The 25,599-nt window shown below is 40.0% G+C and overlaps 2 protein-coding genes across 2 annotated transcripts in view; one reads left to right on the top strand and one right to left on the bottom strand.

Moving 5' to 3' along the window:
- LOC117985148 (ceramide synthase 6-like) overlaps positions 1-16,031 on the top strand; it is a 24,357-nt gene extending 8,326 nt beyond the window's left edge. Inside the window, exons 4-8 of the mRNA XM_069500964.1 lie at positions 325-546; positions 1,552-1,670; positions 3,381-3,525; positions 7,560-7,652; positions 8,550-16,031. Of these exons, the coding sequence (XP_069357065.1) occupies positions 325-546; positions 1,552-1,670; positions 3,381-3,525; positions 7,560-7,652; positions 8,550-8,639 (669 nt within the window). The 3' untranslated portion in view covers positions 8,640-16,031. The remainder of the gene's footprint in view (positions 1-324; positions 547-1,551; positions 1,671-3,380; positions 3,526-7,559; positions 7,653-8,549) is intronic.
- LOC117985145 (RNA-binding protein 12) overlaps positions 16,015-25,599 on the bottom strand; it is a 23,037-nt gene continuing 13,452 nt past the window's right edge. The window contains exon 3 of the mRNA XM_034971833.2: positions 16,015-19,084. Coding sequence (XP_034827724.1) covers positions 16,255-19,084 — 2,830 coding nt within the window. The 3' untranslated portion in view covers positions 16,015-16,254. The remainder of the gene's footprint in view (positions 19,085-25,599) is intronic.

Raw genomic sequence — 25,599 nt, 5'->3', positions numbered from 1 at the left:
TACATCAGATACCCTCATCAGGTAAGCTATCTCCTATCTTCTTCGTTCGTCAAGTTCTGCGAAAACGTGTTTAAGTGCAGCTTCTACATCTGCAACTTCATATTCCTGCAATGCAACAAGACCTACCTTCAAGGAAGACATTCGGGGAAAAAAACCTTCCTGCCAAATTTCATGTTTCTAGGTCAACGGGAAGTACCCTATAGGCTTCTTGACAGACAGACAGACAGACAGACAGACAACGAAGTGATCCTATAAGGGTTCCTTTTTCCTTTTAAGGTACGGAACCCTAAAAATATGCTAATAATGTTGATGTCTTTGTTTCAGGGTCTAACAAACGACGTGTGGTGGTACTACATGATATCAGCCGCGTTCTACTGGTCGCTGACCATATCCCAGTTCTGGGACGTGCGGCGGAAGGACTTCTGGCAGATGTTCGTTCACCACATCGCCACCATAGCGCTGCTGTGCTTCAGCTGGGTGTGCAACTTGCATCGCATCGGGACATTGGTGCTGTTGCTGCATGACTGTGCCGATATATTTGTCGAGGTATGTGGCCAAGATATACATATTAAAGACTTGTACTGACTGACTGATTTATCAACACACAGCAGACCTCTTCCAAGTTAGTCCGCTTCCATCTTAGACTACACTTACCATCAGGTGAGTTCACAGTCAGTCAGTTTAGTAAATTTTTTCCGGGATAAAAAGTAGCCTATGTCACTCTCCAGGTCTTTATATATACCCGTGCAAAAAATCACGTCAATCCGTTGCACCGTTGCGACGTGATTGAAGGACAAACCAACAAACCAATAAACCAACAAACAAACACACTTTCGCATTTATAATAAGGGTACTGAGTTTTATGATAGTGTCACCCACACTTTTTTTAACTGCAAAGTGTCGCTACTAGATGGCATTAACCGTCGCTTCAGTACTGAGTGAACATACATATCACAAATTTCGTCACTGGCAGCAAGCAAACCGTGGCTTACCGGTCAGAGCGTCGGGCGCGATCCCAGGAGACGCAGGTTCGAACCCTGCCGGTTCCGCAATTTTTGATATGTATTTAAAATTATTCATTCAATTTAGTATTGAGACGTTGGTTCTATGTTCGGTCGACGATATGTTGAGCATGCGTCGCCAACACCACATCTCAAAAGCATCAATTCTTTTTCTATCAGCGGCTTTAATAAGTCTCAACTCCGCAAAGAAATGTGAAAAGAGGTCCGCAAAAGAGGTCTCACTGGCATTTTTGTCCCTTGGGATATGTTTTTGTCCCTCCATATTCTAGGAAGCTAAGACATGCCGATGCGACGGCGCACTGTCTGCTCGCAGCCACCTTTGGTGATAATGAAAATGTATGAATAAGCAGTGGCGTGCACAGGATTTGAAGCCAGGGTAGGCATTATTTAGGCAGGAACCTGTTTACTGGCAGGTCATAATGAAAAATATGCATTGCACTATTACAACTGGGGTAAGCAGTGCATTTATGCCTCTATGACCTGCACGCCACTGTGAATAAGTATATAAATGTTTGTATTTTATCCGCAGTCAGTGAAAGCGGCGAAGTACGCGCGGTACCAGAAGCTTTGCGACGCGTTGTTCCTGGGCCTCATCGTGATGTGGATCGGCACTAGGGTCGTCATCTTCCCCTTCTATATCATTTGGAGGTGAGATTGTTGTAGTTAATCCGACAACAATCCGGTAATCATCATTATCACCAACGATAGTCGTAATCGTATCTTGTAAAGACTTCCACACGCCACGGTCTTGCGCCGCCACCATCCAACGGGTCTCTGTGACTTGTTAGATTGCAGGAGTTTAAACAAATACTTAAAGTCCTCATATTTCCCACGGGTATCACGCTACGGAGCTCATTATTTTTTTAGTACGTCTACACGTCGGTCAGCTTGCCGGGATGTTATTGCCATTATCTAACACCTTGTATAACGCGTAAAATTTGACTCCTCGCGCCATTTTAACTTTTTGTGTCAAATATCATGTCAAAAGTGCGATCTTAGTCCTTATTTTAAAGGTGAACTGTACTTTTGACATGACAGTTGACACATAGAAATAAAATGGCATTTTTTACAGACTATATATATCTAATCTAATCTAAATCTAAATCAGCCTGTGCTGTCCCACGTCTGGGCAAAGGCCTCCCTCCGATCCTTCCACAATTTTCTATTTCGTGCCTCTTCAGGCCACGTAACTGTCAATTTATCTAATTCATCACGCCAACGTCGCCTCGGCCGACCACGCTGGCGTTGATGATTCTGGGGCGTCCAAAAAGTTTTTTTTATATATATATCTAAATATATAAAAGGAAAAGATGACTGACTGACTGACTGACTGACCGACTGATCTATCAACGCACAGCTCAAACTACTGGACGAATCGGACTGCAATTTGGCATGCAGATAGCCATTATGACGTAGGCGTCCGCTAAGAAAGGATTTTTGAAAATTCAACTCCTAAGGGGGTGAATTAGGGAAGTTAAAATTATGACAGTGCATAATCAATATATTTTTGAAAATTTACTGTACGTACATAAAAACAAATAAATTTTAAAAAAAAAGTGACTGTCATAATATAAATACTAGAAATAAAAATAAACTTGTAATTCCCGCCTCTAGGCTCAGTAAAGTTAGCAATTCATTTGCTCGTAATTCCATACGTTTCTATAATAAGCTTCCAGAAGACATATTGGAGATGTCTCTCAACAAGTTCAAAGTTTTCATAAAACGTAAACTAATTGAAAAATCCTATTACAATGTAAAGGATTATTTAAATGATAAGCAAGCTTGGGAATGAGTTGCTTAACGACTTTGTGATAGTTCTAATAAGTTTCAATAATTTTGTAAAGTGGTGATAATAAAAAGAATACCCGGCTGAGTTTGTTGTGGGCTCTTCTCAGACCTGGGCGCGTTTGGAACCCTCGTAGCTTTAGTTTTAAGTTTGCGTTATAATTATCACCACTATATTATCTTACAAATCTAACACTATACCAGACAATCAATAAGAGTAATTTATTACCTATTTTGAATAAATCATTTGACTTTGACTTTGACTTTGAATAGGGGTTTGAAATTTGTGTAGTCCACGCGGACAAAGTCGCGAGCATAAGCTAGTCTAAATATATAAAAGGAAAAGGTGACTGACTGACTGACTGATCTATCAACGCACAGCTCAAACTACTGGACGGATCGGGCTGAAATTTGGCATGCAGATAGCTATTATGAGGATTTTTGAAAATTCAACTCCTAAGGGGGTAAAATTGGGGATGAAATTTGTGTAGTCCACGCGGACGAAGTCGCGGGAATAAGCTAGTTATAGATATATCAAATTTCACCTAAGTGAAGCCATTGATTTTATTTCAGTACATCGATCCGTGCGCCAATGCTGCTGCCAATGTTCCCCGCGTACTATATCTTTAACTCGCTACTCTGCTTGCTGCTGGTACTGCACATCGTGTGGACCTGCCTTATCCTGCAGATCGCCTACTACGCTATAAAGGCGGGACAGGTCAGTGTGAAAAGCGCCTTATCTGTTATGGCCGATGCAAACGAGCTACATCGGAGTCTGTGTGATAACTATTTAAACTCAGCTTTATGTCCTTTGACACATCGGCTCAGCTATCACATTGTAATGTTTTAAAAGCACTTTTTAAATAAGGAAAGTATGGGGAAATAAAAATATATATAAATATAAAAAATATTTGGCATTAAAACCGCGAGCGAAGCGGGCGCAATTTTTTTTTATATTAAAATTTTTTTTTTCGTGATTTTGGGATTTTTGAACAGGGCGCCTAGGCTTGCCGCCGCTGTGCCCAAGTAAATAAAGCTTAGTTTGAATATATAGGGATGATGACTACTAGTCAAATCAGTGACTTTTTATCAAACGTCAAAACGCTTGCTTAGTAAGGGAGCTTGTATGAAATAAACAGTTGTGACGTCATAAATGTTTGACGTAATTTTATGTACTTTTTTGTAAAATGGTTAGCAAACTTGAAACTAACAGTTGACGTGGAACTTACAAATTTCGGAAGACTTTCTATTTAATAGTTCGTAAGAAACATTTTTTTTTTGACGCAGTCATCATCCCAATTGTTGTGTTGTACGGTACCTTTGCGCTTTGGTCTTAAGCCTGAGAAACGCGCGCGTGTACGTGTAGGAACGATTTTTATTTCAAGGAACTGTATGAGTATGTCACATGCTAGTATGTTTCCAGCCTTACCATCAAGCGTTTGTTTGTTGCAGCCTTTAGAAGTGAACGTCCCGGGTTCGACTCCCGGCTGGGTCAATTTATTAGCTTATAACTTCTACATATTATAAACTTAACATTGTACAACTTTTCAAAATTATTGTACATTTTTTCAAAAATTTCGTATGACTTTTCAAAATTTTTATCCGTCACAAATTACGTAAAAAACTTAGACCCTGGGAATTTTTTTCTTACTAATTATTATTTTTCAGATGAAAGACAAATATGATAGTAATACAAATGACTTAAAAAATTATGTGAGTAAAACCAAATTGCTAGTTGCATACGCTATTATAATTTTATTGAATATATACTTCTTTTTTGAATACGAATTATTTTTTTATTTTATTTTCAGTCGGGTGTTTATTTTTTATTTCATCTCTGGTTTTTTTATAAAACAATAATTAAGGGAATAATAATTTTAACACTATTTTATCGAGCTTTATACTAACAACCATTATAACAGGGTTCGGACGTATCGGGAATAGGTATTGTTTTTTTTCCGACATATCCAATGTGACCTCTAAATTATCATCGGACAAACCATAATACAACGTACATAAACTAAGGTAAAGAAATCATGTCCTAAATACTCTATCCGCTGAAAGAAGTTAGTACAGCGCTCTCTCTCTGTTACGTAATCCCATACAAATGATAGATAGAAAAATCTCAATGGGCGTTAACCATTTTGAGCACCAACCCAATCACATACATGTTTTCAAAACATTCGAAATTCAATTAGAGAACATAATTTCGTATGTGATTTGTTGGTGTCTCAAAATTGTTAGCGCCCACTGAGATTTTTCCTCTATCATTTGTATGGGATTATGTTACGATGGGGTATGGCTAGAAATATATTTTGATTCAATGTATTTTCTATATCAAGTATATCAACCGATTTGTACCGAGTTGTAATATCTTACAAAATCCGTTGATATACTTTAGCTAGGACGTCACAATATGGCGGACACGATTTTTCTTTCTTAGTTTGTATGCGTTGTAGATCTATTGATAGTAATTGGTCAAAATTTGAAACACGGTTATTATCACACCCCCGACACTCCATACAAAAGCGAACAGATTTAATCATCTACTATTGATAAGTACAGCGCTAAACGTAAGCCGAGCGGGACAAAGACAACGCTTTACATAGTACTACTAGGCGTACAGTACCCGGCAGAAAATATTGTACACCGACCTTAGGAAAGAGATAGTGTTTTGTTAAGCGTTGTCTCTGTCGTTGAGACCAATAAAACATCAAATAAGTATGAGTGACAGAGACTAACGCTCTACGAAGTCGGAAGCCCTTTCTAAAGGTCGATATACAATATTTTCTGCCGGCTACTGTACCTAGCCGGAAGTGAGTGTAGCTTCTTTACGTAGTAATAGTTGAATCAGTATTCTTTGTTATTATGTTCAGTTACCCATCACTGTCGAAATTTGTAAAAAAATAAACGACAGATGTAGCAGTAGACCATATGTAGCTCGGTTTCTAATAAATAAAAGCAGCTCATGATTTTTTAGACTTTGCATATTTATAAAGTTCATCTACACTCATATCTTAGTTAAGAAATTAAAATGAGTGTTCTGATAACACATTTTATTTAACTGCATATTTATTTAAAGAAAAAAAACATTGTGTTGTAAGTAAAATAATCAAAAATAATGCTTTAAAAATGCTTTAGATTTTTTCCCTATCAAAGTACAGTTCAGCGGGCTTATAGGCTCTGGATTCTAGCTATGTATTTTAGTCTGCCGTATTGAGTTGTGTGACGTCAGCGTACCCAAACGTAAAAAAACGCGCGTGTAAATTCTTTGAATTTGTGTCGCAGTTTTAAATGATAATTTTTTCATGTAATATAATACATTTTCATGATTGACACATTTTTCCATGCTATAATGGTGTAAATACTGAATTAACAGTACATTACTGTCCAGGCCAGAAATAAAGCAATTTACGGTCGAGTAATATTGGAAGGACGAGGCGACGCCGAGGACTGCCGAAGTGGTTTTAAACTGAACGAGAGTGCTAATTGAAAAGAAGAAAGAAAGAAAAATGTTTATTTCTTCAATTGTGCCGCACATCACATTTTTTAACTAAGAGTTGGTTATCGTGACACTTTCTCTACTTGAGCATTAAACCCAACAAGCCTCAAGCAGAAGAAGCGCCGGAACGCACTGTGTCATGTGTGGTTCAACCCGAAAAAAGGTTCCAGCTCAGCATTATGCTGTATGCCGATAATAATAATTGTTATTTCGACCGAAACTTATGTTCCTCTCATTTGCGAGGAAATAATCAACAAAAGAATTCAAGAAAAAAGTTACATTGTAGTTTGTACAATTAGACAACGATAATATAATTAATAGAACACTTTCGTCTAGTGAAGTAATAAATAATTCTTCTTTGATGAACTAAGTACACATTTTTAATAAACAACTTAAAAGTTGTATTGAACTATTATGTATAAAAGTCCATAATACTAATTTCCATTCGCGTCATTTCGACTGCGAGCAGTCTTGTTCTATTTTTAAATTTTTTGAAAAAAAAAAAATGCGCATTCAGCCTTTAAAATCTTTTTGCATTATAATCATGTTATATTAATAAATATCATGTGTACACTAAAACACCTGATTAATGTTAGTGTGCATTTAAAGAACCTCGTTAACAGTATGCAACTGTCCAATAATTTCTATTATCGTCCCGTTGGAAATTGCTGGCATGCGGACAGAAAAGACCATCGGCCCTTTTTGTCTGTCGACTTTTTTTGATAATGAAGCAGTTTCCGAGCAAGTGGGAGAAAAAATATGTACATGCATTTACATTATTAAGAGGGCTCAGGACGGAGCTTTCTTCATACAAACGTAGGAGAGTAATTACTACATTATTTGATATTGTACGCTCAAAACTAAGTATTATATCGATTTATCTCGTCATTATCTAGGTTTATTGATATATGAAACATTGAAAATAATATTGATTTTAAAGTTACGAGCCTCAAGAGATTCATATTTTAACACTAAATTTATGACAACTTTGGGCGTAAATAAGTAAGATTAGGAGTATGAAAATTCTAAAGAAATTTAACATTAGACATAGTTTATTTATTCATTAGTTGAAATAACTATACTTTGCAAACATAAACTCAGTAGTTTTTTCTCAAAAATACTTTTCCTAAACCCTTGATTTCGGTGAAAATCATCGTGCCTCTCACCTTTCTCATACAATGTCAAGTGAAAAGCAAATAGGTTTGGTCGAGCGTCCTGCGTCACCTTAAGTGGTGTGTGTAACGTTTCAGATGGACGGTGACGTGCGCAGCTCGAGCTCGGAGCTGAGCGACAGCCCCGGCCACTCCAACAACAGCTCGCCCACTAGGAATCATACAAAGTACGTATACTGATCTATTTGATTTTTAGGTTTCCATAGTCAACAGTGGAGCCTTATAGTTTCGCCATGTCCGTCCTTCCGTCTGCCTGCAGCTTAGCTCGGAGAAGAAAGCTGAATTTGGCATGGGTATACATTTCAGTTCTATCTTCAGTTATATTTTTATTTTAATAATTTAATTCATCTACGAATGTACCGACGCACGCGGTGACATTTGATGTCGCGGCGATGCTTTTGGCAATATGCGGTAACCCTGCCAAGGGCGGTGCGACACAGAGGGTGACCGTATCTAAGCAAACAGACTATACTCGTTGCTTAAGACACTATACTCTATCAGCGGAAAAAAGTTAGCGCTCTCTCTGTTACGCAATCCCATACAAATGATAGAGGCAAAAATCTCAGTGGGCCCAAACAATAGCAAAAATGATTTCAAAAAAACATTCGAAATTCAATTCGAAAACATAGTTTCGTTTGTGATGGGTTGGTGTCTCAAAATGGTTAGCGCCCACTGAGATTCTTGTCTCTATCATTTGTATAGGATTACGTAACAGAGAGAGCCCTATACTAACCATCGTAGATAGACTATAGTACTGATTACACTCTGACTTGCTTTGAATATTCACTCATGATTTTATGAGTAACTAGACTAGATGATGCCCGAGACTTTGTCCGCGTGAATTCAGGTTTTTGAAAATCCCGTGATTTTCCGGGATAAAACGTAGCCTATGTCCTTCCCCGGGATGAAAGCTCTCTCTGTACCAAATTTCGTCAAAATCGGTTGAACGGATGGGCCGTGAAAGACTAGCAGACAGACACACTCTCGCATTTATAATATTAGTATGGATATGGATTAGTATGGGTAAATAAAAAGTGTTTACTTACTGTTATTTATCTATTTTCACAGACACGAATAAATCGTCACAAAAGGAAACCCAAATTAGAAAGTGGAGTCACATCGCTGGATCTCGGGTATCGTGTACTATTTTTAGAGTAATTGTTGTATTTGATGGGAATATACTTATATAGATGTTCTATTTCACGAAGACCATTTTGGCTATGTTAGTGTGAGTGCACGCGTACAGTCAAAGGCCAAAAGTCGTTTAGCACCTTAATGATCAAATTCACTTGCACCGCACGGCACGGTTGTGCGCACATCTGAGTGTTTGTGTGGCGTGCTTATAGAAAAAGGTCAGAAGTGTGACTGGTTTTTGATGCAATTGTTTTGCGGAATTGCTACTCGAATTCTGAGGCGGGCCGTACACATTCTTATAGTGTGCGTGGCGCTCAGTCTCGACCACGAAGCGGTTTACGTTACGCACACAAATGCGTTAACGCTTATCGGTATACTAACTACTACAACCAACTAGCAAGGCTAGCGGTCATCGTGAAATAGAACAACTATACCTATGTCGGATTTCTATTGAAACGTAATATTAAGGTGATTGCACATCTATGCAGGTCAAACATTGAAACCGAGTAATAAGCAAAATAATATCACGTGACACGCCATATATAATTGCCGGCAGGTCATTTCCGAAAACCTGCATCAATCATTATTGCAATTGTTGTGATTCGCTGAATTTATGGTATTTTTATTGCAAACATGTTTTGTATGCAGCCAATAGTGAGAGAGTGTCAGCCAATCAGAGGTCATTTCCCTGTAATTAAGCCACTGATTGGTCAATTAAACACGTTTTTACTTAATTGGAAACACACCCTAATGTGCGTAATGCCAGGCGTAGACTACAGGAATGCATCAGATTTTTTTTGTCAAATTAATTCTGTTTTCAGATAGTGTAATTAGTAATGCACATAGGTATTATTGTTACAAAATCTAAATATATAAAATTAAAACTGACTGACTGATCTATCAACGCACAGCTCAAATTACTGGACGGATCGGGCTGTTTGGCATGCAGATAGCTATTATGACGTAGGCATCCGCTAAGAAAGGATTTTTGAAAATTCAACTCCTAAGGGGGTTAAATAGGGGTTTGAAATTTTGTAGTCCACGCGGACGAAGTCGCGAGCATAGCTAGCAAAGGTATATAATTATAATACCTATTTCTAATTTGGTACGTTTCTGCTTAAATAAATAATAAATAATTTTATGACCAAAAACTGTACCAAAATACTGCGACAAAATAAAATCATGAAAACTCTCATATAGTAAGCGATTTTTTGACATAGTAAATCCTAGATGTAAAAGAATTTAGTTGGATGTCATATCAAAACACTCAAATATTAGCTGAACATTAACACAGACTACCGGTTTTTGTTCGACAATGGCGAACGTGACATCAAGACCGATTTCCGATTTCACGCCAACGCTTAATGAGACGTCTGCGGTAAATTAGTTAACGTCCGATTTTATCGTAGATGTTTATCGGACACACCGAATTAATAAATAGAACGTTTGCCGTAGAGTAATTTGAACGAACCTTCACGTAACTATTCCACACTGAATGTTATTTAATACATAATATAATAAACAGAAGCACGCATTAGAGGCTTATTAAATATTGTTTTAAGGTACCTAAATATGTAAAGTTAACCGGTTTATGCGTGGTTTTGCGCGATCTGATGATGTCATGAGTCAGTAACATCGATCAGTCAAAAACGTTAATTAACGCTGACCACAGATTTTAGTCGGTCACTGCTTTATTTCAGATAAATGTACGGCTTTTGTCGGTGGCTGTAGTTGACCATTTTTTTTCGGTTCAACTCGCACATGTTTTTACTTTTTAGTATGTTTTATACTTCAAAACATCAAAAATTTGATCGGATAGAAAGCTGATTTAGTCTTGGAATAAGACGATTTAGTTAGTGTGCTAGTCCTGTCTTGTCTTCTAGTTTCGCTGAATTTTGTCGGTACGAATATTTTCGAACGTCTGCGATACGCTTTAAAATTACTTTCAAATCCGACATAAATAAAATTCACCTAAACAGTTAAGAAATAATATAATTGAAATTTGTGTGTCTATGTACCTTTGTATAAACCAGTGTATACAGTTGTATATTATACTAAGATATATTTATACAATGTTGTATATAATAATATAATAGTAATCGTGAATCTTTTATTATGTATCTTCGTGCTGGGACCACGTAGTTGGAAATTAGACTTTTATATTTATATATTTTTGACACTACGTTTATATACGGAAAGGTTTTAGATTTTTTTTAAGTGATGGATTCTTTATGCCTGTTGGGTGATTTTGGGTAAATACTTCACGGTCGCGTCACCGACATGCTAATGTTAATAGTGCTCGGTGTGCCGATAGATGTTAATGATTATTAATTAAATTTTTGATACTATAATTAAATTGAAAATCCAAAAAAGCTACTGTTGTTTCATAGTTTTTATTCCATGATTAATTGATTATCTTGATTCCAAGATTGGGTTACATGGATCTATCCATCCATCTAAAAGCCTGTACATGTGTCCACTGCTGGACATAAGCCTTTTGGACACCACCACGTCCAATCCTCCGTCTTCCTCATCCATCCGCTTACCGGCGCCCTTTGAAGGTCATCGAGCTAGAGGTCGTTCCACACTGCGCTTACCGGTGCGCAGTCTCACTTCAAAATCGTCTACCTAACGCCCAACGATTATAATCCGGAGTTAACTTGGTACAAACTCATGAAAGCCAAACGCAAAGATAACTTTAGTTTGTGACAAATTTTGATTTTTGTATTCCAGAGCAAAAAAACGGCACGAAAAAAGTAGGGGGTTTATTAATAAATGTTAGTAGCCAAATTGCGTATATAAACGTAGTCGTGATTTATTTTCGTAAATAAACATACAAATGCTTCTCCGACTAGACATTAATGTTATATAATAATAATTTAATAGAAGCTAAATAGTATAAAAACATAATTTCCTAATGTTAACTTAAAAATGCATTTTTCTATAACGGGCTGAGATTATAGACTATTCCATTTGTTACTGTATTTGTATATTTGGTAAAGTTTTTGCATTTATTCCATGGTATACTATACCCTATCCGCGGAAAGAAGTTAGTATAGCGCTCTCTCTGTTACTTAATCCCATACAAATGATAGAGGCAAATATTGTAGTAGGCGCTAACCATTTAGAGTCACCAACCAATCACAAACGAAACCATATTTTCGAATTGAATTTCGAATGTTTTTTGAAAACATGTTTGTGATTGGTTGGTGACTCGAAATGGTTAACGCCCACTGAGATTTTGGTCTCTATCATTTGTATGGGATTACGTAACAGAGAGAGCGCTATACTAACTTTTTTCCGCGGATAGGGTATAGTTTGCTGTTTTTTGAAAAATAGGGGTTCAACAGAGTCTCGTTGAAGCGTTTTTTGAACCTTTTTATTATAATAAAAGAAAAAAGAAAATACGGCTAGGAATTAGAACCACCTTTTTTTGAAGTGTGTAAATAAATGTTTTTTTAAGAAACAACCTTGTCTTTTTTTAGAGACGATATTATAGTAACTAAAAAACTTAACATTTGATTTCTGAAAATGAGTATAAAAATAAGATAAAATTAATAATTTTATAGGCATCTAAGGTATATTATGCAAAGACTTTTGCTGAGTTCTTGGAAAGAAATATATTTATAGACTTCTACAATAAACGTTTGTTAGTAAATATTTACTGCTTTAATATGTAAGTAATCCTATCTACTATTTTCTGAAAGTTCTATCCAATTTATTTTATTTTGTTGTTTATATATAACATAATAATGAACATATGAAATAGGTGTTGATAAGTTTATACTGTATTACTATATATTTATGTTATTAGAAAAATGAAAATATAGAATGTATGTAAGTCTCGAATATATTATTGTCATTTATTTATTTATAATGATTGTTTATTATTTTCGTAAGCCTTAAGGAGGAATTACCTTTGGTATTAATTTTCTAAAGGCTTGGCTTCGAATTATCTCATTGGGTTTGGCCATCAATTTTAGTTAGAAATATCAGAAAAAAATATACGAAAAACTGTTTTTATTTTTATCTTAAGACGCTTGCTGTTAGCGAAGGATAAAATATAGAAGATGCGTTAGAATTAAATTAAGAATTCAATTAGCGTAAATCGCAACGGGCTTATGATTGACTAACTTATGCTCGCGACTTCGTCTGCGTGTATATTATATAATACCTTCCAAATTTCAAGTTTGTAGGCTTTATAGTTTCTGAGATTTCGTGATTAGTCAGTCAGTCTGTCAGTCAGTGAGTGAGTGGTATTTCTCTTTTATATATTTAGATTTGTACTGTCTAGTGAACCTACTCTAGTGTCTATCATGCTACACTGGCCGCAGTTGTGATTAGAAGTGACTCGTATAGTAGAGTATAATATTAGGTAGAGTTTTCGTTACGCCATAATGGAGCTTACGGATTGCTTCTATGTTTTATCCTTCACTGCTTGCGGTTCATTGCGTGTCATAAAAGATTGGAACACAGTTTTTTGTTAATAAAAAATACTACAATGAAAATCATGTCCTATTTTCATACAAATCTCATATTTTCTGTCATTATTAAATATGTATTAAAAATGGATTAAAGGAAAATGATAGATGAAGACATACAATGTATAATCGTTCGTCACTATCATATCGTTTTTCTCTAGTCTGAGATTGTAGGTTATAAAATTATTGTTGATGTGTATAATCTAATGTTTTATAGCCGTACTCAGAGTCGCTTAATCGTTACTTAAGTTTAATTAAAACGAGACAGAGCTATATCTCTCGCATAAATCTGTCTAGTTTTAACTCAATCTTAAGTAACGATTAGCGACTCTGAGTACGGCGGTTAGTATGTTAAGTGTTTTATGTCTCGCTAGCTAGACTCTTCCCCAAATCTATTACTTTGAGTTGTGTACGATTTTATATTTAAAAAATTAATGAAGAATTAAAGCATTATGAATATTATGTTGTTAAACTACGAAATAAGTCTAAACATCATTTTATATAAGTAAGTGATAATTTCTTAGTGATGAATTTTTGACTGTTACGAGATTAGCCACGTAAATAATTAATTTTCAATGAGTCAAAAACTACAACTTCTGTTCTACGCGCTCTACTCCATCCGCGGATAGAAGTTAGTATAGCGCTCTCTCTGTCACGTAATCCCATACAAATGATAGAGACAAAAATTTCAGTGGGCACTAACTATTTAGAGACACCGAGAGATTTTGAGAGACCTATAAATAATCTATGATATGAAAAACTATGATTTCTAATTAAATTTCAATGTTTTTTGAAAACATTTTCAAATTTTTTTCGAAAACATTCGAAATTTTAATTCATTCATACCCCGATTGCCGTCTCGACCTGTCGCGAACTATAATTTAAAGTTATACGAGTAGGTTGTTGGTCAAAAATGAAACAAAATCGAATTGTCTTTTTGTGCTAGCCTTAAGTAAAAATATTCATGTCAATTCATTTTAATTTTTAATCTAATTCTAACAGATCACGAACTGAGATGAGAACGTATAACATTTTTACACGTTTTACTTCCTGAAATATCCGTAAATTTACTAGTTATTTTTTAATCAGGAGTCTTCTAAGAGCCGATATAGGATCTCGATATATGTAAATAATTAAACTAAAATTTTGTGGCTAATTAATTTTGTCTGAATAACCAATAACATAAAATATACTTATATCTGTATGTTTTGTACATTAGACAATTTTTTTTATCGATCTCACATCCCAGTCTTTCAATTCTGTGGGATCTAGATATGAGTTTTAAAATGTTAAACTCACTAGCAGAATCTGTGTACAGTGCGACAAGGCTATCTTGGCGCGTGGCGAAAATCGGAACTAACGTTGCCATCAAGTGTTCCCTTTGTTCTCGTTTGAATATTCTAAGACTTTGTTCTCCAACAGCGACCCCCTGTCAATGTCATTCAAGTGCCAAGAGAGCCTTTTGTCGCACTGTAATAAGAGATGAGAGATCGATGTTCATACAGGTTTATCGAGAATGGACCTCTCTTAATGAGTTAAATATTTTTTATTAATAATATACAAAATAGAAGTGTTAAAAGTAATTCGGTCAGTCAGTCATAACAGTACTATAGTTGGGACAATTTAATAGATTACACTTGACATCAGCTGTCAGTTATAGTCCGCGACAGGTTGTAATGGCGATCGTGGTATGTGGCGGGAGGGACGCCCCGCACCGGGTTAACGCGGGGATAGTGCGGGTGTGCGGGGCGTTCCCTCCCCGATTGCAATTTCGACCTGTCGCATACTATACATATAAATAATATTGTGTGCTCTCTCGCACACATTGTTTATACGTAAGTTCTGACAAAATGTCAAATATGATCTATTAAATTGGCCCAACCACTTTTATAAGTCGCATCGGCAAAATTTGGTTGCACAGAAAAGCGCAATCTAAGAGTGAGATCTATAGAGCACACTCTGACTTAGCTTAGACTTAAGACAGAGTTAAAACGAGACAGAGCTATATCTCTCACATAAATCTGTCTCGTTTTAACACAATTTTAAGTCTGAGCAAAGTCAAAGTGTGCTCTATAGATCTCAGCCTAAGCGCTGAATAAACCGAATGTACACCAATGAAATACAGATCTTATTGCTTTACGTTAAGATTTTAAACACAAGAACATCAGAGGCACACACACATCGCTCATAACTCGCGCGTACAAAATATGGCGCGTAGACAACAACTAATAGCTTTATGATTGGCTGAGATATTTTCGCGCCTTTCAAATATAAGATTTCTACGCCGGTACAGTATGCGGCAGAAAATATTGTACATCGACCTTTAGAAAGAGATAGCGGTTTCGTAGAGCGATGTATCTTTCGTTGAGACCGACAAAACGTCACATAGATAGTGACGGAGACAACTCATTCTAAAGGCCGATGTACAATATTTCTTGCCGGCTACTGTACATCGGCGTAACTTATAAAAGTGATAATAATAAGTACTGTAAGAGACTCAGAAACCTGTTTTTAAATTATTGCTCAATGTCTAAGTTCGTCTGAGCGTTGCTAACTAAAGTTATGCTCTCTTACCTATAGAGGTGTCGCGGGGATGTTTTCTTTGTTGGAATGAGCACTATAATTATTACTATGTATCAGTTAGTTATAAGTTTTGCCTTTATTGTGGTTGTATCTATATTCTTTCACGCATGTTTATTTATTTGCGATTTCGCAAGGGCTAATGTAAAAAATGATATAATAGGGTTTATAATATGTTTGTATGTTTAAAGGCTCTCGAAATAAACTAGTGCCAATAGGTTGCGATTCTTGTAGGATTAAGCTAAGTCGATCATCACAAGTTTCACGAAGATCCCTGCGACACACCCAATATTATTACCTGCCAGGTTGTGTTTTGATTTCAAAATAAAACGCTATAATTTAATTGATGGAAAAATGTGTTTTATTCAAATAAAATAACCTAAAATAATTTTATTTTACAATAAACTTAATTACCTTGCGCCACATCCGTAGCTCGACTGCTATAAAGCACGTATCTAATATAAAATATCAATAATACCGCGGTGGGTAACTAAATCATCTATTTACTTCGCTCCAATGTCCCTTTTATATACACCGACCTCGGAATCGGAATCCGAGGAGTCCAGACAGATATAATGCTATAGAATAGAGAGAGTGATGAGCCGGTCCTGTATGGGGTCCATGTTGCGCGTCTTGACGGCGCGCTGCGCGTCGAAGGGCGTGCGGAAGGCCACGCGCGCGTCGCCCGTGGGCTGGCCGCGCTCGTTGTAGCGCCGGATCACGTCGTCCTGGCTCAGCTCGAAGTCGCCGAAGAAGCCGAGGATGTCTTCGACGCTGGCGCGGAACGGCACGTTCTCCATGGAGACGACGCAGCCGGGCGCGCCGAAGTCCTCCAGCGCGCAGTCGGGGTCGTCGTCGCGCGCGCGTCCGCTCTCCGCGCCGAAGCCGCCGCGCCCGCGAGCGATTCCGCGTCCGCGCCCACGTTCGAACCCGCGTCCGCCGCGCTCGTTCCAGCTCCCGCGACCTCCCCTGCCGCGCCCAGAGTCGTAGCCGCCTCGCCCGTACCCGCCTCTGTCGAAACCTCCCCTCTCGAAGCCCCCTCTGCCCCGGAACTGGCCGCGAGGCGCGAATCCTCCGCGAGACGTGTTCGTGAACTGTGACCCGTTGCCGGACATCCCCTCGTGGCTCTGCTCGTTCGACTTCGGTCCCTCTAGCGCTTCCTCGACGACGCTGCGCATGACGAGGTCGACGGTGACGCGGCACCCGTCGAGCGTGTGGCCGTGCTTGGTGGCCGCCCGGCGCGCCTCCTGCGACGATCGGAACTCGCAGAAGCAGTCGCCGGAAGGCAGGCCGTTCATGTCGAGCATGAGGTGTATCCTGGCCGGGACCGCGCCCGTGTCGGCCAGGAAGTTCACGATGGTCCGGTCGGTGGCGTCACGCGGCAGGCCTTTCATCAGGACGCAGTCGAGAGGCTCGTCGTCCAGGTCGACGGTGATGACCTGCTGGTTCATCGCCGGAGCGGCCTGCATCGGAACCTGCATCGGCGCCGGGATCAGGCCCGCGTCCGGTTGCTTGGGGAAGTTCATGCGGTTGGCCCAGTTGGCCGCGGCGGTGCGGGGCTCCATGTTGCCGGGGCCCGGGTACCCTGCGAACTGAGCGCCAGGGAATGGGGCTCCAAAGTTTTGAGCGAAGGGCGCCGCGGGTTGGAAGAATTGCGCCTGTCCCGGCGCCTGCATGGCGACGCCGCTCTGCAGCGCCAGGCCGTTGTCCAGCTGCTGTCGCCGCTGGCGCGGGTCGCGGGGCATGCTCGGCTCCGGGATCTGCACTTTGGGAGGTCGCTCTATCAGGGCCGGCTGCTCCATCTGGTCGAGACTCTGTTTTTCTCTTATGAGATCTTCCTCCGTGACCGGCGTGAACACCGCCGGTCGTCTTCCGAAAAGATAGTTGTCTTTTCTCTTGAAAGCTAATTTAGCGTCGTCAGACTTCACGAACTGTACCAGAGCGGTTTTAGTGCGAGTCGCTCGGTCATCGTTGAGAGTGATCGACAGGAGAGAGAATTCAGTGAACGCTTTAATAATATCGTGTTCCTGTATGAAGTTTGGCAATTCCGCTATTCTGAGCATCTTGAAAGGTTTCATCGACGGATCTTCCGCGTCGGCGATGACGAGGCTCGGGTCCTCGTCCTCGTTGTCGTCGCGGTAGGGCATGAACGAGTCGACGGCGGCGTCGTACACGTCGTCGTCCAGCGCCTCCACCGTCACGTGCGCGCCCTTCAGCTCGTTGATTTTACGCTGCAGCGCCAGTTGCCTGGAGCGCGGATCGCAAAATCGGACGAAAATGTTCCCCGTCCGACGGCCCATGGCGTCGTTTATCATTTTGATGCCGTGTTTGTCGATCATGAAGGGGAAGAAGCGCCGCACGTCGCCGTAGCTCGTGTGGTTCGGCGCGTTTCTTATGGCGACGCAACAGTCTCTCGGCTGGTCGTCGAACCTCGAAGGGCGGCCTTCGCGTCGGAAGCCTCCGCGCGAGCTGACGCCGCCACCTCCGCGGCCTCCTCGGAAACCGCTTCCGTTTTGTTGTTCGCCCTGGAATGCGTTCGGATTGCGTTTCTTACCGAGCTCTTGCAGTTTGTTGAACGCTTCAGCTAGGGTCGGGTCGTTGAAGCGAGGTTGCGTTTGTTCCATTGGTCCCGGGGGTCCGTTTTGGATGGTGTGGTTGGGCATAATCGGCATACGAGGCCCATTGGGATTCATGGCCAGCACGGGCGGCGGCGGGGCCGCGGACGCCGCGTTGGCTCCGGAGGTATCGAGAGACCGCTCTTGCGAGCTCTGGAGCGACTTGGAGTCGATGCGTTTGTCGCGCGAGCGACGTGGCGATCTGTCGCGCGATCGACTGCGATCTTTTCTATCTCGCTTGCGTCTATCTCGACTGCGACTCCGATCCCGCCGCCTTCTGTCTCTGGACCGCGACCTATCTCTACGGTCTCTCTTTCTATCTTTCCGTTCTCTGTCCCTAGACCTAGAGCGGGATCGCGTACGTCGTCTATCTTTTTCTTTGTTGCGTTTTCTTTCCGCCACATCCTCTTCCTTATCGTCATCGACGGGAGATTTGGACTGGGGGCTGACGAGGGGCGCCGGCGGTTCGATGACGGCGGGCTGGGGGATCTCTTGCGGGTTGCCGATGCCGGGGATTCCGAAACCAGAGAGCGGGTTGTTGCCCAGGGCCGCCGAGAAGGGCGAGATGGCCGGAGCGGTGGGCATCACGGGCGCGGGTGCAGGCGCGGGCGTGGGCACAGGGGCGGGAGCGGGCGCGGGCGCGGGAGCGGTTAGACTCAGGATGGGAACACTCTGCCGCGCCGCCTCTATGACTTTGTGCATCTCCGAGCGTGAGCTCAGGAGCAACTTGACTTGAATTTCTTTGATTTTCCCCCCATCTAGCATCATAGCTTGGCGTGCATCTTCGTCCGTACTGTAACAATAAGAAATTCATATTTGAATGACATCTACCTACTCATAGGTAATTCCCTCGCGTCTATTCCTTCCTGTTTGATCGATTGTTCGACAATCGCACTAACAGTCCAGAACGGAATAATTCACGCAATAATTTCAATATCCCATAAAGATAAATTGTTAACCATGTTACCGGGGTACACTGGCCCAAGCGCTGCTCTTCCCCCCGGATGTATCCGAAAGGGTCTCGCAACACGCAGGCACACTGGGAGGTTAGGTGCTGGGCTGGTACCCCAAAGCTTTCCGATACCTAATTTAATTTTTATAACCAGAATCACTTCGACAAATGCATTGAATGAGTACCTACCTAAATGGCGAATATTTGTAAAATTTGTTCTTAGAATTAAGTTCTCATGTAAGTGACTTTGTCTTTATGAGAATAAACGTCTTTAAACCTAAACCTAACCGAAAAAAGCGTACATTAGCCGACAGGAAATATTGTAAGTACATTTAGAAAGAGGTTTCGGCTTCGTAGAGCGTTGTCTCTGTCACTCAAACCTATGTATTTACGTTACATTTTGTCGGTCTTCGACAGAGACAACGCTCTACGAAACCGCTATCTCTTTCTAAACCTACTTACATAATTTTTTGCCGCGTACTGTATGTCAGATTTCGTTCATTCCCAATCTATCTCGCTCTGTTCTATGTCGTACCATAGAATTCTAAATTTATAGGTAACTAGATGATGCCCGCGACTTCGTCCGCGTGGATTTAGGTTTCTTAAAATCCCGTGGGAACTCTTTAATTTTCCGGGATAAAAAGTAGCCTATGTCCTCCCCGGGATATAAGCTAACTCTGTACCAAATTTCATCAAAATCGGTTGAACGGATGGGCCGTGAAAAGCTAGCAGACAGACAGACACACTTTCGCATTTATAATATTAGTATGGATAGAAACAGCAGTCTTTATAACTCCGAGGCCACGCGAGCGTGTCGCCGATTTTTTGCCAATAATGTGATAAACAAAATCTTTCGAAAGATTAGCTTTCAAAAATCAAAGCAAAAAACCGGTCAAGTGCAAGTCAGACTCGCACAACGAGGGTTCTGTACTAAAGTCCTATTTTTTCGACATTTTGCACGATAAAAACTTATGCATAAAAATAAATAAAAATCTGTTTAAGCATGAACAGTAAAATACCCCACTTGGTAACTATAGTTACCTATCTTACTTTGAAAATACTAATTATTTGTTCATGAACACATTTTAATTTTTTTTGTGACAAATTCACGGTTTTCGGATTTATTCCTTAGTTGCGATAATTTTATGATTCTAGGTCAACGGGAAGTACTCTATAGGTTTTTACAGACACGACAGACAACAAAGTGATCCTATAAGGGTTCCTTTTGGGGTACGGAACCCTAAAAACCGTACGTCTGATTCACTACAGCAGCGCTTCAACAAGAAACATACAGTACGCGGCAGAAAGTAATGTACATCGGTGGCTCTACCGCGGTTGTTTGACAGCTACAATGTCACGATCGCAATCATCTCTGATTGGGTAATGCTCGCTCACTATTGGCCACAATGCATTGTTGCAACAAGAATCGTACAAATTCAGCCAATCAGAACAATTGAGTTTGTAATAATGATTGATGCAGGTTTTAGACAATCGCCCTACGGGGCTTTAGAATGTCATTTCGGCATTGTAGAGCGTTGTCTCTGTCACTCATACCTATATGACGTTTTGTCCGTCTCAATAACAGAGACATTGCTCTACAAATCTGCTAACACCTTCTAAAGGTCGATGTACATTACTTTCTGCCGCGTACGGTACTATAGTACGCAACAGGTCGAGATGGCAATCGGGGTATGAGGCGGGGGGACGTCCCGCACAACCGCGATATCCCGCACCTGGTTAGCGCGGGGGCTGTGCCTGTGTGCCGGGCGTTCCCTCCCCGATTGCCATTTCAACCTGTCGCGTAATAGTCTACATTATCTTTAGTATGCCTATGACATTACCCATAGTAGGTATCATGCCTATGATATCACACTAATATTAGAAAGGCGAAAGTTTGTGTGTGTGTATGTTTGTTACTGTTTCACAAAAAAACTACTGGACGGATTTGGCTAAAATTTTGAATGGAGATAGATTATATCCTGGATTAACACATAGGTTACTTTTTATTCTGGAAACATCAGAGATTTATGTAAATTACATATTAAATTTACATATTAAACCCTATATCCACGCAGACGAAGACGCGTGCATCAACTAATAAATAATTTATAAGAGAACTTTCTACATTATGTACCTACATGATCAACCCATCGCCGGCCCACTACTGAGCATAGGTCTCCTTTCAGAATGAGAAGGGTTTAGGCCGTAGTCTACCACGCTGGCCTAGGTAGAGAGCCCAATGAGATTGCTTTAGCAATAAGGCCGCCTTTGCACTATTTTGTAGTTCCGTCTGTATCTTGTATTGTTTTCTTTATGTGTGTGCAATAAGGATTTCATAAATAACTAGAAACCACGACGCCACGGCCAATCTTCACAAATCTAGATTAAGTAGGTACTGTGCGGGAGAGATTTTTTTTTAAATTCATATAGGTACAAGTTAGCCCTTGACTGCAATCTCACCTGGTGGTAAGTGACGATGCAGTCGAAGATGGAAGCGGGCTAACATGGAAGGGGTATGGCAGTTTTTTTAATAAACCCATGCCCCTTTGGCTTCTACACGGCATCGTACCGGAACGCTAAATCACTTGGCGGCACGGCTTTGCCGGTAGGAAGGTAACTAGCCACGGCCGAAGCCACTCCCACTAGACCAGACCAGAAATTTGGAAATTATAAAATTCCAAATCCCCGCCAGGAATCGAACCCGGGACCTCCCACTATTAAGACCACAGCACTTACCACTGCGCCAGGGAGGTCGTCAAAAAGGATTATAATACTTAGTGCACAAACACAGGTCTGTGTGATTTTCTTTTGAGGTACGGGACCCTAAAAACTAGATACCTAATTGATACTTGGTATCTATACCTACTAATAAATAAATTTGAAGTGTCTGTCTGTAATTTTTAAATAACTACCTCATATTAAGCTCATATGGTTATTTTAACTGTACCATAACTGAATCACGTTTTTAAAATTTCTGTCTGTTTGAACGGGCTTATCTTCGGAACGGCTGAACCTATTTTGACGGGACTTTTACATATAAGTAGAGAATTAACCAGGGAGTAACATAAGCTACTTTTTAACCGACTTTCTAAAAAGGAGGAGTTGTGTTTTTCTACCTTTTTTCGATTTCGCCGAAATCTCCGAGATTACCAGACCATGAGAGCATTGAGACCTGGTTGCGCCAACTTATTTATAAAATTAATTTAAAATATTTCCTGGTGTTTCCACTCCTAACTCCTTAAACCCGAATGCAGCACTCTACAAGACTGCGAGGAGAAAAAGGGCAAGAATCCAGAGCCGACACGCGAACTCGACACACATGTAACTAAGAAAAAAAAAAAACAGAACACTTCTTCTCGAATACGTTGCAAGTGCGCGCGGTTCGAGAGAATGCAACGTTAAAAAAAAACTTAAATTATAAATATTATAACTTATCTCCATGTGCTTCATTGAGAACACGCGAGACTTTCCATATCATATGTGTTTGTGCCTTGAACGTGGTGGAATTTGATCAAGAAAGAACCCGTGGAAGAAGGGGAAAGTTAACGGCGGCCATACTGGAAGATTGATTCAAGTAAGTGCTGCATTTCCTTCTATCTAAATCCTTTATTTCATTTGCACCACGGTTTTTATTTGTCAATTTTAATACAGTCCGCTAATCCATATTTAAATTCATAATTTTACATAATTAACATAACATAACTTGGCGCAATCAAGACCCATGCTCAGTAGTGAACCGGCAATGGGTTAGTTATGACGTCGATGACACCCTCATCACGAAACGTCATTCGATTGCCAGTGAGCGGAAAAAAATTCAAAATGGCGAAAAAAGATGGCCGCCATACAAATCTTGGAGAGTATAAAAGATGGAAGAGTGGTTTCTAAGTAAAAGATGATCAGGATCAGAAGGTCTACTCGATGAATGGAAAAAAATTCAAGATGGGGGGGGAAGACAAGAATTTCTCCATCACGAATAACTATGAGAAACCTATTAAACGATTATTTTAAACACCTTACAGAGTTGATTCTTTGGGAACTCACCCTAATGTTATTAGCAATACATTAACCGGCAAGAAATATTGTACATCGACCTTTAAAAGATTTCGGCTTTGTAGAGCGTTGTCTCTGTCACTTAAATCTATGTGTAATGTGACGTTTTGTCGGTCTCAACGACAGAGACAACGCTTTACGAAACCGCTATCTCTTTCTAAAGGTCGATGTACAATATTTTCTGCCACGTACTGTACTGTACCTGCATCTGTAGTTGAATCCAAATCTGTTCAGTAGATAGTTTCAGCGTGATGCGCGCGCATTGATAAGAAAAATCTACTTACAGTGAGCGGCAGAAAGTAATGTACATCGGCCATCAAAATTACATTTCGGCTTGGTAGAGGGCTGTCTCTGTCACTTATACCTATATGACGTTTTGTCGGTCTCAACGACAGAGACTAGAAATCTGCGATCTCCTTCTAAAGGTCGATGTACATTACTTTCTGCCGCGTACTCTACATCATCTCTAAATCGATATCTAATAATAATGCTTCTTTCGATGAAAAATTTCGAAATATATTTAACTAGCTTTTTTACCCACGACTTAGAGGTTGAATTTTCAAAAATCGTTTCTTAGCGGATGTCTACGTCATAATAGCCATCTGCATGCCTTTCAGCCCGATCCGTCCAGTAGTTTGAGCTGTGTTTATAGATCAGTCAGTCAGTCACCTTTTCTTTTTATAGGTATATTTAGAAGCACTTACGGAAATCGTTCAACTAGTTTTATTATAGTCAAGTATTTAAGATCTTAGAGAAGTGGGTTAAAGACGACAGGGGTTATTCCACTAATCACCATCAATGGGAATTCACACTCTTTAGAGTTCTCAATGGGGATTTGTGAACTCTTTTTCCACAAATCCCCTTTGCTTGAAAAATCGCCCACCGTGACTTTTTGCAGTCATACAGAGGGGAAAAGGTCGCGATGCGTCGCCAACGAATGTGTCCATCTATTTGTTGTAATTGCCTAGCACGTATTTACTTCCTACCTACTAATTTTATTGCTAACCACTTATTAATAAAATTACATTGTTCTCTTACGTTCCGTTTGACGAAAACTTTTTATAACGCAATAAAATACCCGGTGCCTTCAATTTCGCTATATAGAGGTGTATGTAAGTAGAGCTTGAAGATATTATGCTCATAAGCCGGCAACTATTTAAAGGCGTTGCTAGTAGCATGGTAATTATTCGTGGATGGAAGGATTCACACCTGAAAACTTATACGCTTGGCACCAAAATTTTTCATTTTCCAGAAAACTCTTTATAGCGCAATAAAATACCCGGTCCCTTCAATTTCGCTGTATAGAGCTCTATGTAAGTAAGTAGAGCTTGAAGATATTACTTACTCGTATGCTCATAAGCCGGCAACTATTCAAAGGCTTTGCTGGTAGCATGGTAATTATTCGTGGATAAAGAATTCACACCCGAGAATTTATACAAACCTACGCCTAGCACAATTGTTTTTATTTTCCAGAAAAACCTAGGAATTAGCAAGTCTTAATGGTAAAAGTCAGAACTGTTCTTTGATAATAATCTTCTTATAATCTAATATAATCTAATATATCCTTTTATATAAAAGAAAAAGGTGACTGACTGACTGACTGATCTATCAACGCACAGCTCAAACTACAGGACGGATCGGGCTGAAATTTTGCATGCAGATAGCTATTATGACGTAGGCATCCGCTAAGAAAGGATGTTTGAAAATTCAATTCCTAGGGGGGTGAAATAGGGGTTTGAAATTTGTGTAGACCACGCGGACGAAGTCGCGAGCATAAGCTAGTAATCTTTAATTTTGGACTTTTACCAGCACTCGGAAAATCTTAGGTTGTACTTAGAGACACGCAAAAGTCCGAACAATAACTAAAATAAGTTTGAATTCGGAATTTAGTATATTGTTTCTATTTCATCTTTTTACCGTTAAATTATCTTTGCAGGGTTCCGTACCCGAAGGGTACCAACGGGAGCCTATCACATAACTAAGCCTCCGCAGTCTGTCTGTCTGCCAGCGGGCTGTATCTCGTGAATCCGTAACAGGTATGAACCTATTACGGATTCACGAGACAGTTCGTTTTAAGCCGCCATGAAAATTAAAGATTATTTCTTGTACTGTGATAATAGAAACCTTCGTGTCGTGGTGAAAGACCGACCAGTATAGTACGCGACAGATGACAATCGGAACGCACACCCGCGCTTACCCGTTGCGGGATAGCACGGGTGTGCGGGGCGTCAGAGCACATTCAGTCAACACTCTAGCATGTTTGTATACTGTATTTGAACAATAAATAGTGTTAACGATTCATAAAC

This window comes from Maniola hyperantus, chromosome 9, assembly GCF_902806685.2.
Source record: "Maniola hyperantus chromosome 9, iAphHyp1.2, whole genome shotgun sequence".
In the NCBI taxonomy this organism is placed as follows: Eukaryota; Metazoa; Arthropoda; class Insecta; order Lepidoptera; family Nymphalidae; genus Maniola; species Maniola hyperantus.
Note: the sequence above shows the minus strand (reverse complement) of the source record. Positions and strands in the feature narration are given on the sequence as shown.